The 15,795-nt window shown below is 41.5% G+C and overlaps 1 protein-coding gene across 1 annotated transcript in view; it reads right to left on the minus strand.

The window, feature by feature from the left end:
- Positions 1 to 4,074: 4,074 nt before the first annotated feature.
- The window catches only part of sh3bp5b (SH3-domain binding protein 5b (BTK-associated)), a 31,692-nt gene continuing 19,971 nt past the window's right edge, over positions 4,075 to 15,795 (minus strand). Inside the window, exons 4-9 of the mRNA XM_084052120.1 lie at positions 13,035 to 13,199; positions 12,774 to 12,904; positions 10,840 to 10,882; positions 9,761 to 9,980; positions 6,930 to 7,283; positions 4,075 to 6,307 (exon numbers count right to left, since the gene is read on the minus strand). Coding sequence (XP_083908246.1) covers positions 6,102 to 6,307; positions 6,930 to 7,283; positions 9,761 to 9,980; positions 10,840 to 10,882; positions 12,774 to 12,904; positions 13,035 to 13,199 — 1,119 coding nt within the window. The 3' untranslated portion in view covers positions 4,075 to 6,101. The remainder of the gene's footprint in view (positions 6,308 to 6,929; positions 7,284 to 9,760; positions 9,981 to 10,839; positions 10,883 to 12,773; positions 12,905 to 13,034; positions 13,200 to 15,795) is intronic.

The following is a 15,795-nucleotide window of genomic DNA, read 5'->3' on the forward strand; positions in this document are numbered from 1 at the left end:
AAACGTTTCGGTAGTGAGAGAATGGTGAAAAAAAATTACTCCACTACAAAGTACTACCAATCAACTTTAAATTGCCTGAAACGTACTCCTAACATGTTTTTGGGGGGACAATTTTGGCTTCCACACTTAGTGATTTTTTCGGATTTAACTTTCGTTTCGGTAGTGACACAAAAACGTTTCGGTAGTGACACAATGGTGAAAAAAAAAGTTTACTCCACTACAAAGAGACGAGAGATAGATAGAGGGTGTGTAGAGTAGGCGGAGTAGAGTAAATGTAGTCGGGGAGTAGGGGGAGGAGTAGGTCCCAGAAGGGCCCAGAGTAGGGGGAGGAGTAGGAATAGGGGGGGGAGTAGGGCTCAGGGGAGGAGTAGGGCTCGCCCTACTCCTACCCCGGGCCCTATTCCTACTCCTCCCCCTACTCTAGGCCCTACTCCTCCCCCTATTCCTACGCCTCCCCCTACTCTGGGCCCTTCTCCTACTCCCCGACTATATTCCCTCTTTACTCTACCCCTACTCTACTCACTACTCTACTCCACCTACTCTACACACCCTCTATCTATCTCAGTAACTGAGACCGAATTGGCCAGATTCGGTTTCAGTTACTAAGGTGGTGACTGGATTTGAACCAGGACACTCCTACAAGTTATTCTACGGATATCAGTCAATTTATCCGCTGCCCCAATTTACCGGGGACTTGACGTTAGTGGGAATCGAACCCAGGACCGCTCGGTCCTGGGTTGTACTGGATTTGAACCAGCACACTCCTACAAGTTATTCTACGGATCAGTCAATTTATCCGTTGCCCCAAGTTAACTGGGACACTTGACTCGAGTGGGAATCGAACCCACTCAAGTCAAGTCAAGTTATTGGACAGACGCTCTACCAGTCGAGCTATGCTGTTGGCTGAGAGTTACAGGTTTCCTGGTGGTTTTAACTTGTTTTCTAGAAGTTAGTCTGCAAAGGGAAGCATCACTAAGGATATCAGTCAATTTATCCGTTGCCCCAAGATACCGGGGACACTTGACTCAAGTGGGAATCGAACCCACTCAAGTCAAGTCAAGTCAAGTCATGTTATTGGACAGACGCTCTACCAGTTGAGCTATGCTGTAGGCTGAGAGTTACAGGTTTCCTGGTGGTTTTAACTTGTTTTTCTAGAAGTTAGTCTGCAAAGGGAAGCATCACTAAGGATATCAGTCAATTTATCCGTTACCCCAAGTTACCGGGGACACTTGACTCGAGTGGGAATCGAACCCAGTCAAGTCAAGTCATGTTATTGGACAGACACTCTACCAGTTGAGCTATGCTGTTGGCTGAGAGTTACAGGTTTTCTGGTGGTTTTAACTTGTTTTTCTAGAAGTTAGTCTGTAAAGGGAAGCATCACAGTAAAGACACCAGTGCGATTTGAACTCATGGCCTCTGGATCATGTATACTGCGTCTCAACCCATTGAGTTAACAGATGGCTGACAAGTACAGCCTTCCTGGTAGTTTTCAGTTGATCTTCTGGAAGCCAGTCTGCAAAGGAAAGAATCATAGGAAAGACATCAATGGGATTTGAACTCATGGCCTCTGGATCATGAATACTGCGTCTCAACCCATTGAGCTAACAGATGGCTGACAAGTACAGCCTTCCTGTTAGTTTTCAGTTGATCTTCTGGAAGCCAGTCTGCAAAGGAAAGAATCATAGGAAAGACATCAATGGGATTTGAACTCATGGCCTCTGGATCATGAATACTGCGTCTCAACCCATTGAGCTAACAGATGGCTGACAAGTACAGCCTTCCTGGTAGTTTTCAGTTGATCTTCTGGAAGCCAGTCTGCAAAGGAAAGAATCATACGAAAGACATCAATGGGATTTGAACTCATGGCCTCTGGATCATGTATACTGCGTCTCAACCCATTGAGCTAACAGTTGGATGACAAATATAGCCTTCCTGGTAGTTTTCAGTTGATCTTCTGGAAGCCAGTCTGCAAAAGTCAAAGCCTTCCTGGTGCTTTGACTTGAACAACAAACAAGACAAATAACTTTAAAAAAATGTGTTACAGCATAAATATAAATCTTTTTCATGGGGGGCCCTGACACTACATCTTTTCACATTGGGGTCCACTGCCCAAGTACATGTCAATTTGGGGGGTTGACAACAAAACGTTTCAGAACCACAGATTCCAAGGAAACAGCTGTAGGTGAATGGATAGAGTCACTGACTAGTGAGCCGCAGGTAACAGGTTCAAGCCTCAGCTACAGCAGCAAGTCAGGATGTCAAATCAAATAGGTATTATTAGGAGTGAAATGGTTGTGTTTCTTCACCCCAACTGCACATGACATCAGTTTACATGTACGTTATTTTCAGTGATGAAGACAAACCGCACAGACGTTCACTGTACTTTAGTACATTTTGTAAACTTATGACTCTGAGTAGAGTATAGCCTGACTTAAACAAACAAATAACAACTTAGTATAGTCAGATTATTTTTTACACAACTTACATTTTGTAATCAAACTACCGAAACGAAAGTTGGTCACCACCGAAACGAAAGTTAAATCCGAAATAATCACTAAGTGTGGAGGCCAAAATCGTCCCCCCAAAAACCTGTTAGGAGTACGTTTCAGGCAATTTAGAGTTGATTGGTAGTACTTTGTAGTGACTTTTTTGGTCCCTAACACCACAAATGGTTTACATACTCTTTACGAATGTCTTACGCATCATTTGCTTAACATGAATGATAATTCTAGTAATTGTTTGGTGTCTGCATTCATGAAAGCCAGGTAGTTTGCAACAGGTAAGGAGAAAGTCCACATTAACAGACAGTCATAAATGATGAACTGTCTTCACTTTACTGTAGGGCACATAATAACATGTACAAAGGATTTGTAGATATTTTAGGAATGTTTTACAAAGCATGTTAAACATGAACAAACACATTAACAGACAGTTGTAAATGATGAACTGTCTTCACTTTACTATAGGGCACATAATAACATGTACTAAGGATTTATAGATACTTTAGGAATGTTTAACAAAGCATATGTTAAACATGAACAAGCTACCAATAGCTTGTATATATTATGTAACATCAGTTACAAATGATTTAATAATCATTTACAGATGTATTATACATGGCTTATTCATGAATAGTTACTAATACCTTTATAGATGATTTGTAACCGTAGTTATAAAGGTTTTAGTAATCATTTACGAATGTCAATAAACAGGTTGTTAATGATTTGTTAATAGTCTACAAACTGCTTATAAACGTTTATAAATGCTTTAGAATGGGTCGTTACAAATGATTTAATAATCTTTTACAGATGTATATAAATGGCTTATTCATGAATAGTTCACTACTTACTAATACTTTACAAATGATTTGTAACTGTAGTTATAAAGGTTTTAGTAATCATTTACGAATGTCAACAAACAGGTTGTTAATGATTTGTTAATAGTTTACAAACTACTTATAAACGTTTATAAATGCTTTATAACGGGTCATTATTGTAAAGTGCTACCAAAAAATGTCCTTGTTGGATTTGAACCAGCAACCTTCTGATTTTAAGTCCTGTATCTCAATCACTGCACCACTGTAATTCATCCTAGTATATCAGTATCATGGTCAGTATCATGTATCACAGTCAGTATCATGTCACATTCATATATGATACTGAACATGACATGCTCCCGCCTGTACAAACCCCATTCAACACTTACAAATCTAGCCAATCTTCCATCGTCCCAATAAAAAATGTGCAACTACACACAATTCAGAAACCACACCTCATTTGACTGCAGAGTTAATGAAAAAAAAGAAAATGTGCACTTGAATATATTAAATTGCCCCACCCCCAATAGGACCTCAGCATCCCCCTGATATTGCTTCCAGCGCCCCCAAACGTCTCTGTATGGCATGGCTCTATAGTCTATAGTATGACATATTTGGGTCATTACAGTATAGAATTATGATTTTTTTTGTGCAGAGGATGCAATCTCAATGGTGTATAACATTAGCCAATTTAAAAGCATACTGGATGACTTACTGTACCATTCAAACAGCAAATAGACTTGGATGAGAGCAGGGCGACAATGCAGTGAACAACCTTTTATTTTACTCTCTGAAAAACAGGCACATAAGATGTGGAAATAAGACGGAAAGTTCTACCATAACATGGCCCACTGGAAAAATACAGCTATCAAAGGACATTGGTCATGGGTACATCATTAATTCCACACCAGAATGTGACACGTAATACACGCATAACATTACATGTTGTACACACATAGACAGGATAAAGTTTACAGGAAGCAATGCTTTCCTAACAGTCTCCGTTCCTTGCACACTTTCTTAACGCTACTACAAAGACGCAAGGAGAGGAAGCTTGTAAAGGATTTTTTTTTTCATTTTAGACAGTTATTTTTCATCACCCAACACTGTTCACAATGTGATTTTTATATTTGGCACTCAAGCTAATCAACAATTGAGCATGCCTCACTGAAAGTAATAGGTACGGTACTGTCAACCACAAGTTAATTATATTCAACTTATTTAACAATTGGTAACAATTAATTTCAATGACGCATGCCAACAATGGCAGATGTTTTCTCTCATAATGTGACAAGTGCATTACAAAGACAAATAACACAAAAATTGAGCATATAAAGGTTCATCTTAAACTAATGTAACATAGCCAAGTCCACACATACAGTATAATCCTACACACTACTGTGGTACATTTTGGACAGCGTGTATCTAACCGCTAATACAGATCCATTTTGTTGACACTGTGCAGAGGATGCAATCTCAAATATCACTCATCCATCATTCTGCCAATGTACACAAATCACTTCACTCACTAACACATTCCAGCAGCAGTTTCATCGGGCAACTTACTCCCTCTGCACTCAAGAGCCCTGCAATCTTGGCTGTGTTTAAAATACAGATAGATGACATATAGATGTCTCCATTTTTAATGTGGACATCTCATTCCAGAAAAAGGTCCATGTTTATAAATATCTGTGAACACTCAGAATTATGTTATTTTATTGCTTTATCTTTTATTATGATCATCCTCAGGAGAAAGTGTGCATGCCGTCTCAAGATCTGGACACCCATTTCTCTGCCACCACACAAAAGCAGAAGTGATAATTGAACAAATGGGTCATGGAGGTGGAAAAACAAGTCATTCTTCACTTCTATGCATATTCTCTAACCAATCCATTATGGGCCATTTTGAGAATCAAATCCTCTTCAAATCTATAAAGATAGCCTGCTCATGGTCCAATTCCCCATAGTATATGCAAGATCCAGACTTGATCACATGCTTACACTGCCTGTGGATGTGGGTAGTCTTTTATGCAACTCAATGGAAACTGAAGTAGAACTAGTAATGCTTGAGGGCCCATGATGTACCATGACGCCCATACATCTTTCTGAATGCAAAAAAACAACATATTCCATAGTACAGGTATTTATAAGGGCATATATGTGAAGGTTTATTATTGAGGTTATTCATTAAACTACACCTGTGACTTCTTCTTTTAAAATACTAAGCAGTAGATGACCATTCAATGCTTTAAAGCATGCCAAACTCAAAAGTCCTCCGTTTTTATCACCAGCCCTCATTTTCCATTTGGTATTAAAGGAAGGCAGTCACAGAAGTACAAAAGTTGTAAGAATAATCTCAAATCAAAAGGTAGCATATGCAGTGTATTTACTTTTTGACATTAAGTGCAGTAATCCATCAGCATCAACAGTAAAAAAAAAAAAAGAAAAACCTGGACCCCTATTTCCCTTCCATAACCACTCACTATCAACATATATCCATACTCCAAAACTGTGATACTTTAGCTTTTAACGTTCAAAAGTGAATGGTCAGGAAGTGGGGCTAAGAAAACACAAAAATCCTAGAACGCAGACAGTCATTAACATCATTACTATGATCCATAGGAACCGTATTGTATATACACAGACCATAACATTTAGTCACTCATTGTTCATAGAGTTCACAAATGGCACATAGCTGTGACAGTTAGCATGACGATCTTATCTTTAATCAGACAGTTTGGTTAAGAGTGGCCCTTTTCCCCCTCAAACCCAAACTTCCTTTTGGTTAATGGGTGATGGTCTGGATGGGATTCTGGGGAGAGGTTGGGCTGTCACCGTCCAATTTCCTGGTGCTATCCGTACGCGGGCGTCGCAGATTGAGAAAGCTGAAGCGACCCTCCAGGGTAAGGAGCTTCCTGGTGTTAGTTGTGGAGTTATTATTGTTGTTAGGGGTGTTGTCCAAATCCCCTTCTGCTCCTTCTGCTCTGTCACCTGAACCACAGAAGAAATGATGTTGTTTTCTGATACAATAATAACAAGAATGGATAATTGTTCACAGTTAAAGCACTGGGATTCATTGCCTGAAAGTCCTGCTGCTGCTTCATGCATTACTGTTGGTGTATTTGTGAAAGGTATGCACTCTAGAAACCCTACAAAAAACGTTTCCAGTCATGTACTGTACATTCAGAGGCCACGCAAATCCCTTCCACAAAGATTTTCCCTATCATGACTGACATATGAAACACAGCAGCCGAGAGCTTTCCTCCATCCAAATGAGCCGAAGCAAATTGCACTATGGACCCAGAGGTAAAAGCAGCAAGTGCATGCAGGCCACCTGCACCTGGTTGGCTGTCACTTTGACTAATAGGCTTTTCCTGTGGCGCAGGTGTTGAGTCAGACAGGCACCACAATATCATATATCTTACTGGGAACAGATTCTCAGGTACCACAATATCACATGTCATACTGGGAATAGATTCTAACACACCATTCATCTCACTTCTGTTTGTTTTCTGCACGCGCACACACTTGCACTGCAGTGTCTGCCTCAAAGCTGAAACACACACACACACACACACACACACACACACACACACACACACACATCACCCACCTCTCTCCAGGTCACAGTCAGGTGAGGACGCCCCGCTGCACTCACTGCGCGGGCCCAGGACGGGTGAGATGAGGCCGAAGTCGGACAGCGACACCGTACTGGGGAGGTCCAGGCTGCAGGGCCTCGACGACAGGGGAGCTGGCGAGGAAGAGGAGGATGAAGAGGAAGGAGAGGGGCTGGGCGACGGCGACGAGGAAGGAGAGGAGCAAGAGCTGGTGAAGGGGCAGGCTGTGAGGAGGTCCTGCGGGCTGTTGGGCGAGGAGCTGAGACTGCAGGTGGATCGAGTCTCAGAGTCGTCCTCCTCAGACATGACACTGCTGCTGCACGCCTCATCCTCAAAACACACTGACGTCACTGAAAAGAGAGAACGGTGACGTTAGAGGGACGGAGAGAATGTTGGGGAAGATGAAGAATTAATGGGAAGAAAGGCAGTGAGACATACAGTATAGAGGGAGGGATGGAACAGAGGATGAGAGAGATGAAAGGGTGACAGCAGTGGAACAGAGGGGCAGTGGTAGGGATTTCAGATGATGGAGAGAGGGAATGGATGGAAAGCAGAGGAAACGGATGGGAGGACAAAGAGGCGGAGGAGGCAGATAAAGACAAGAGGGAGAGAAAGACAAAAGAGAGGGATGGGGAGAAATTAATCTAAGTGACTAACGTTTGCAGTATCTGCATCACAGCATTGAGACTAAACAAGACTAAAGGAGAGGAGGAGGAGATGAGAGAAGCGAGAAATGGAAGATATGAAACAGAGAGAAATGTACATCATAGTGACAGGGAGGAGGAGCCAACAGATACAAAACCTCATCAAATGTGTGTGTGTGTGTGTGTGTGTGTGTGTGTGTGTGTGTGTGTGTGTGTGTGTGTGTGTGTGTGTGTGTGTGTGTGTGTGTGTGTGTGTGTGTGTGTGTGTGTGTGTGTGTGTGTGTGTGTGTTACACAACCATGAACCAACCTGGAGGAACCTAAACCCTTACCCTAAGCAAAGAGATAACGATTAAATTGTCATTGCTTACTTTTACTGCATGTCTACATGTGTGCTCACACCCATGCACTTTAAACTGTCCAATTAAAATTACAGCCAATACAGCACATTCCTTTTTAATACGGGTTAACATGCAACAGCAATAACCTTGTCTGCATTTGGGTTGGCTAATGCTCTGGTGCCATGCGGTTACCATGGGGACCACATATATATCTCATAATCAAGGCCGAATGGAGGTGGACCACCAACTTGCTTCTCCACAGTTCAGCTGCAGTTTCACACTATCAGTGCCATAAACTAAACTGATCTGGAATAAGCACTATACTGTACATGTGGGTTTGGAAGAATGGTATGGACACAGGAATTAAGAGAGTTAAGACAAGTGAGGGCTCTACCTTTCCTAATTGGCCATTGCCTTATAGTGTGGATCAAATCAGACTCATGCATTTGTGGCGATTAGCTGCGCATCGCCACTCCCGCCCACTGATTATGTGTGTGTTCAGTTCATTCACGTGTATTCAGTTAATTTCACGTGATGACGTTGCCCAGCCGCACTCACTTTTATGAATGGAATGACGTCACTAACTGCCTGAGTAGAGTTGGCGTCTCGTCGGAGCTCCGTGAGGACTGGCTGCGGAGGAGTGGGGATTTAACCAGCACACTTTCTGACCGTGAGTAACGAACGTGCAGAAAGTTCGCTGGTTAAATCCCCACTCCTCCGAGGGTTTACTCCCGATGATCGCAACGATCCCCAGAGCAAATGCGTCCTCTTAGTGTGATCCTCCAATGAACCTGTATCCTCCGATTCCGAGCAACCCGATCCATGTGACAAAACCTAACTTTGAGTGGCTACAAACAAATAAACACGCGGACCGCTGCAGCAAACGAGAGACGAGACGGCAACTCTACTCAGGCAGGTAGAGTGACGTCATTGCATTAATAAAAGTGAGTGCGGCTGGGCAACGTCATCACGTGAATGAACTGAATACACGTGAATTAACTGAATACACACATAATCAGTGGGTGGGAGTGGCGATGCTCCGCTAATCGCCACACATTAGATCCAGGCTTGATACCACTCACAATGGTATGTTGACAACAAAGCCATTGCATGCCAAGTGCTTTCAAGATCTTTTTAAGATTAGTTATGTTTTCATGTACATAACAACTCTGCAGGCTCCAAGGACTTGAGAACTGATACAGTATCTAGAGTTGCAGCAGTTAAAAACAACACCTAAAATATGCTGAATAATCATTTTCATTCAACAAAGTGGAATATTTTCCACTGAAAGTTGTCAACGTCAACACTTTTTCCCAGTCAGGGAAAAAAATAATAATTAAAAAAAGAATAAATATATATATATATATATTTTTTTTAAATCTTTGATGAAGTATAAATGAATGTTAAGATTTTGCCACAACAGTGCTCCTTTCTATCTGCACAGGCTCTACAGCAGCCACAGTCCGTTGTTTATCTTCCACCTTAATGAAGGCATTAACCCATTTAGACCCGAGACCGATTCTAAAAACGCCTTCTAAATCCTAAATGTAACGTTTTCTGAAGACCTTCAAATCTTTTTTAAAAAAACAATTAAAAAAATTATGTTGCTTTATAGCAACTGAACTAAAATGACACAGAGACGTTACCGGCTTGAATGGACCAGGACCACAATGGAAACAAGTCCCCAGGACCTTTTTGTGTTATCCGTTTAGCTTTAATGTCTTACTGTACCACGTTCTGTTTCTGACTAATAAAGTATTCAATCCTTAAAATGGGTTAAATTATACAGAAAAAAAGACTTGTTTCGGTTCTGTTGCAGCACAATTAGGACTCTTGTACTTACTGGAAATACCATCTGACTCCATCTTGAAGCTGGAGATGTCGTCCCCAGCAACGCTGTCTCCCTCGGCGCCGACACCCCGCCCCCGGGGGCCGATGGTGGAATTGCGGCGGCGCTCATGGATCTCGTCAGAGATCATTTCCAGGTTCTTGAGGGCAGTCTTGTACTGGCCTTTGGCCTGGGACAGCTTGGCCTGGAGCTCATCCACATTCTTCTTCAATTGCTAGAGCACAAGCAGCACAATGTATAAGGGAGGGGTGTTGTGCTTATTTTATACTTTGTTGCGTGCAGAAGATCTGGGATTTCAGACAGCCCACAAAGTAGGGATGTCCGATATTATCGGCCTCCCGATATTATCGGCCGATATTAGCATAAAAATTGATATCGGGGAAAATATCGGTATCGGTTTTTGAAAAAAAACGATACCTATATATTTTTTTGCTTTATAAATAAGTTACAGGAGTTCTTACTGTATATGGTGTGTATGATATGAAATTTGAGCTTACCCTAATCACAATAATCCCCGCATATATCGGTATCGGTTGATATCGGTATCGGTAATTAAGAGTTGGACAATATCGGTATATCGGTTATCGGTAAAAAAGCCAATATCGGACAACCCTACCACAAAGTATAAATCAGGCTTTAGATTAAAGTGTGATGGTGACAATGAAAACACATTTCTCAAAACACATTAATTATTGATGTCAGACATATCAACTTGGTAGAACACCAAAGAATACATTTTATTTTCCTGTTGATTAACATTCAATAGTAGGAACCTGGCTAACTGCAAAATTTGGTAAGCTACTGTAGACAGAGAGGCCATCTAATGCAATGCTACAAAGGTAAGGGTTTAGTGGATATAGGGTGTACCTGTAGCACCAAAAAGGCAATCTTCTAGAGCAGAGATTACTTGTAAAATGATGTTCACAGTTCAAGGTCAAGGTTGTTTACCAAAGATAAACCAAAATAGCCTAGAAATAACCCCTGCTATGGCCACAACAACACAGTCATTACAAACTTAAGATGCAATCACTGGGCTATTGGAAGTATGCTACAAGCCAGTAGCCAGCACATACCTCCAGCTGCAGATAGTACTTTGCCTTCAGCTCAAAGTAAGGCCTGTGGAAGAAAGGGGATAGAGAGGGAGGGGGGTTAGAAGCAATAGGAAAGGAAAAACAAATAACCCAGAAAAGCACTGTAGCAACATTATTGCCATGACAACCTGGAAGGGGGTGGATGCGTTAGCTGTGCAGAATGGATTAACCCACAGCTGAGGCAACACACAGCAAGCCTTAAACATAAGCCAGCTCCATTCACACACAAAATTAACAGCACATCTGTTAACTTAAACTGACCGTGATCCTAAAACACTATGGGTAGAATATGGAACTAACACTGCCAGAGTTAGAGGTTCTGTTCCTTTTGTAAAGGGGCAGCCATAGCTGAATGGTTAGAGAGCCCGTCTGGGAGTCCGGAGGTACGATTCCAGCCCTCAGCACTGTGTCGAAGTGTCCCTGAGCAAGACACTTAACCCCGAACTGCTCCCCCTCCGTGCTCCTATGTGGGCAGCACTCAGCTGAGTGAAACTGAAAACTGACGTTCCCTTGCGATATAATAGGTATTTTAAAAAAGGCCCTAAGGGTTCCATTCGTATTGGGAATGCCTACAGTATATTAAAGGTGTACTTCACCCAAAACTACAACACTATCATTACACACCCCTTGAAGCCTTGAATTCATGGAGATTTTTTTGTTTTTGTCACATTCCAAAGCCAATCATTTTCTTAGCGGCATAAAGATGCTAATGTATCCGGTAGGAGACTTTGAGTCTTTGAGACTTTGAGTCTCTTACCGAGAGACCGCCGGTCATCAAATTATTGGTTTAGGAATGCGACAAAAACTAAATAACCTCCATGAATTCATTGCTTCATGGGGTGTGTAATTGATAGAAAATACATACTTTTTTGGGTGAACTACTCCTTTAACAATGTATGTAAATACCCACATGGTTTCCAACAGCAAGCAATATGTTATGCAGGTCAGGGCTAACAGAGGCAATGCAGAGAGAACTTTCAACCCCGTTGGGAGTGTTGGCCAATGAGCTCACTCTGACAGCTGGAAAGACTATAGGAGTGTGCCTGACACTGCCTTCCACAAACACTGTCTAATGAGTGATGTATGGACACGGCACTCACGGAATGTCTTACATAAGTTGTGGTTGAGGATTAACAATTTCGTTGAACAGTGGTTAAGAATAGGTTAGGTTTAGGTTAAGAATTTCCTGTCTTTTGTTCAAGGGTCCTTGTTGACATGAAGGGAAATGGCTTTTTAAAAAGATCCTTACACTCAGTAGGTCAATAAGGTTCCCCTTGTTGTTGTGGTAACCTGCCTCTAAAGTCGTTTTGAGAGATAAAGTACCTTATTTAACAGTCCACAACTCTGATTGTTTGTTAATATCGGAGAATCACCGGGAAACAGTTACATACTGTATATCACATTTTTTATGTTACACATATATTTAATTCCTTGTTTAGTTGATTATCTTTGGTTATATTATCTATAATAGATCTCATCGTTCTGTTGAATGTGCCGCAAATAGGACACAGCCAGTGTCCTATTTGCAATTTTATAAAATGACATTACCCAACTAAGTATTTTCAAAGATTTAACATTGACGCTGTATCTTTGCCTCTTTCAATGTCTCCATGTAGTGACAGTGTCATCATTTAGTGATATTTCAGAAGAGGAACGACAAGTTCGACCTCCCCCTCGATCATCTGACTTTATTTTCAGAGACCTATTCAATGTGGTTTGCAAATTAACTTTGCATTTTGGGCAAGTTTCAGTGTCTAAGAAAGAATGGGGAAGCATAACTTGATTTTTTTGTATGTCTCTCTTATTGCTGTGTCATTATTGGTGCTCTACCTAGCATTCATCCAACGGAATGAATGCAAGCAGAAAGTAGCATAGCAATGTGGTTGCTAGTAGTCAGAACAGAGCAGGGGACTCACTTGGACTTGTTGATAGTGCGTTTGAGTTTCTTCTCCAGCTGTTTCATGCGACTTATGGCTGATGTGTATTTAGCGGCCGTCTCCTTGTGAACCAGCTCGCTTCTCGTCTTCGTCTGCTCTGCCTCCATCACCTGCAGAAGCCGGTCAGAAGTCATGATAAGTCAATACACAGAATTAACCATGGAAAGAGTTTAGTGCAGGTGAGATGCAAATAGAACGACCCCTAAAGAAACAAAAAAGCACCCTTCACTGTGTCCTCACCCTCTGAGTGGCATGGTTAAGCATCTCCTGCCAGGCAGAGTCAAATTGCCGGTTGTCCTCCTCTAGAAGCCTCTGCTCTGCCAAGGAGATGGTTTCCTTTGCTGCCCGTAGAACCTCCGTGGCCCTCTGGAAATCCTGGGTGGCCTTCTGGGCTTCTAGCTGAGCCTGAGAGAAAGGTAGGAAGAGAGAGCCTGTTGAGCTGTTGAACATATACTGCAAAAAATATAATCAATAAATAATACGGTCACAAAATGTCAACATACTAGATAAGTAAAATAGCAAAGTACAACACGGGTACTGTAAAAGGAACCTGTTACAACTCATTAACTAATGTAATTATCACTTCCCATCACAGTGATTAAACCATAAAAACTGTTTAGATGGGGCATCTGTTGAATCCGACCGAGAACCTTTGTTGCATGTCCTTCCCCATTTCTCTCTCCTGCCATTTCCTGTCTCTCTTCACTGTCCTATACAAATAAAGGCTTGAAAATTACGATATCAGAGCTTTTCATAGCAAAAAGAAGGCATTTTTTTGTAATGAGGGTTTAATTAATTATGAGGATTATTATTAAAAAAAATGTAATTATGAGGATATATATTTTTTCAGTGCATTGTTGTTGTTGATCTATTATACTAGGACTACAAACTTGTGTTATAACCAACCACATACACAGCTGACTTGGCTAAAAATAGCACAACATCAGATTTGTCACTGTGAAAAAAATAGCAACTATGACCAGTAGTACCCAACAACAACACCAAGTCTTTGTGTCCCAGAGTGGACCTACGCCAAGCATTACCATGCATAACACATCCCTGACATCAGTGGACTACCCCCCCTCCCACACACACACACACACACACACACACACACACACACACACACACACACACACACACAGACAGACAAACAGAGCATTATGTTGCTCAAGCTCAAAGTAAAGTGTTTTCCTCACACTTGGGGTTTCTTCACACATAGAGAAGTGCTTTAAATTTGAATGTTTCATGTTAAACTGTAGCCTCAGTTTTTCTCGACACAATAGGTTTGCACCAATGTATCGACTTAAGACATGCACTCTGCTGTATTTGAAGAAAAGGTGTTCTATCTTGCAAAAAGCACTAAAATGTAAATAGATCATTTGATTAGAAAAGGGTAACAACAAAGAATAGCAGGAGAAAGGCTTCCAAACTGGTCCAAAATACTGGGTCCTTGAATTCAGGAAAAATATTTAATCGTGCTATAAGGCAATGCAAACTACAAAGTAGGAAAAAAAGCACCTTTAACGGCAAGGAACACTTCAACGTCTGTCGACACACATGCAACACAGAATGGCAACATGTGTCAAACCAGAGTTCTTCCGTTCCCACTTTTGTTGCCATGTCAACATGTACATGTCAAGTGCCATTTTGTACTTTGCACTGCCTTACAGCGCAATTAAATATTGTTCTGCATTCAAGGAGCTTCCATTTTCTTGATTTTGTCAGAAACAGGTGTCACGTCTATTTTAATATGATGGATGTCAGATATAAATAACATCTTCATCCTGCGGCATCAGCCGCTGCCAGCTCGGTCACTGTATGTGTGCTCTCCTCCTCCTTAGTCACTGTATGTGTGCTCTCCTAGGCTCAGACAAAAAATACTTGACATGTACGGTAGCCTAAAACAGTGGTTCTCAAATATTTTCGTGTCACATATTCTAAATTGATACGTATTAGGCCATGGACCCCCATTTTTATATGTTTTGTGTTTGTTTGTTGTTAGATATTTAGTAAAAACTTCTATAGTTGTCTACTGTATATGGTAAGTGGGGACATAACAGTGGAGAGAGTATAGAGCAGGGCTTCTCACACATTTTTGGCTCAGGGCACCCCTGTAAACAACTTTTTCATCCACGCACCCCTGAATTGCATTGTTAATTTATAGAACCTTATATTTATGTCATATTACGGTCATATTACTGTAAGTAAATGTGTAAATGTTTCCCCCGAAGATACAGTTAAGTCACAAGGAAAACTTGAGAGAATATCAGTTTCCATTAGGAAACTTTAAACATTTAACCCCAGCATCCCTATTCTGAGGGGAACATTCGGCAAACAATTGGCGATCTACGCGTCACAACGCGTCACAATGCTACAAGCGTAGACTGAAAAAGAACGCACCAAGTACAGTGCAACTCAGGTTAGTTTTACAAAGTCAAATATTATCAAAGTATTCCGCAGCACCCCTGGACTTGCATCACAGCACCCACTTAGAGAAACCCTGGTGTAGAGAACCATCCTCATTTTGCTGGAGACCCCATTGGAACGCCCTCAATGACTCCTGGGGGTCCCCGGACCAGACTTTGAGAACCAATGGCTCAGATCCAGAATGATACTTGCCTGTAGCTGTTACAGTAATGAAACATCAAGATGCTACCAACAGCACAAAGTTCATCTTTTCCCGTTTCCTACTTTCCTCCTCTAATCTGTTCATTGTAACAGCTGGCAGTATGCCTTCCTAGCTGACTGGATTGTGTTAAGCTCTTTATATATCTGTGGGTGAAAAGAGCCGAGTCATGGCTTTAACCCATTAAAGTCGGGAACACATCTGTGTCATTTTAGATTTCTTTGGCTATTCAAAAATAGCAGATCTACAAGCTCGTAGCGCGGCACTCAAGCTTGTAATCAAATATTTGCTTCTGGGGGTCACTGGGACAAAATATGTTGAGATGGGGGTCCGTGGCCAAATACATATCATTTTGGGGGTCCTTGACATGAA

The sequence above is a fragment of the Gymnoscopelus microlampas genome (genome assembly GCF_963454915.1).
Source record: "Gymnoscopelus microlampas genome assembly, chromosome: 3".
NCBI classification, from domain to species: Eukaryota; Metazoa; Chordata; class Actinopteri; order Myctophiformes; family Myctophidae; genus Gymnoscopelus; species Gymnoscopelus microlampas.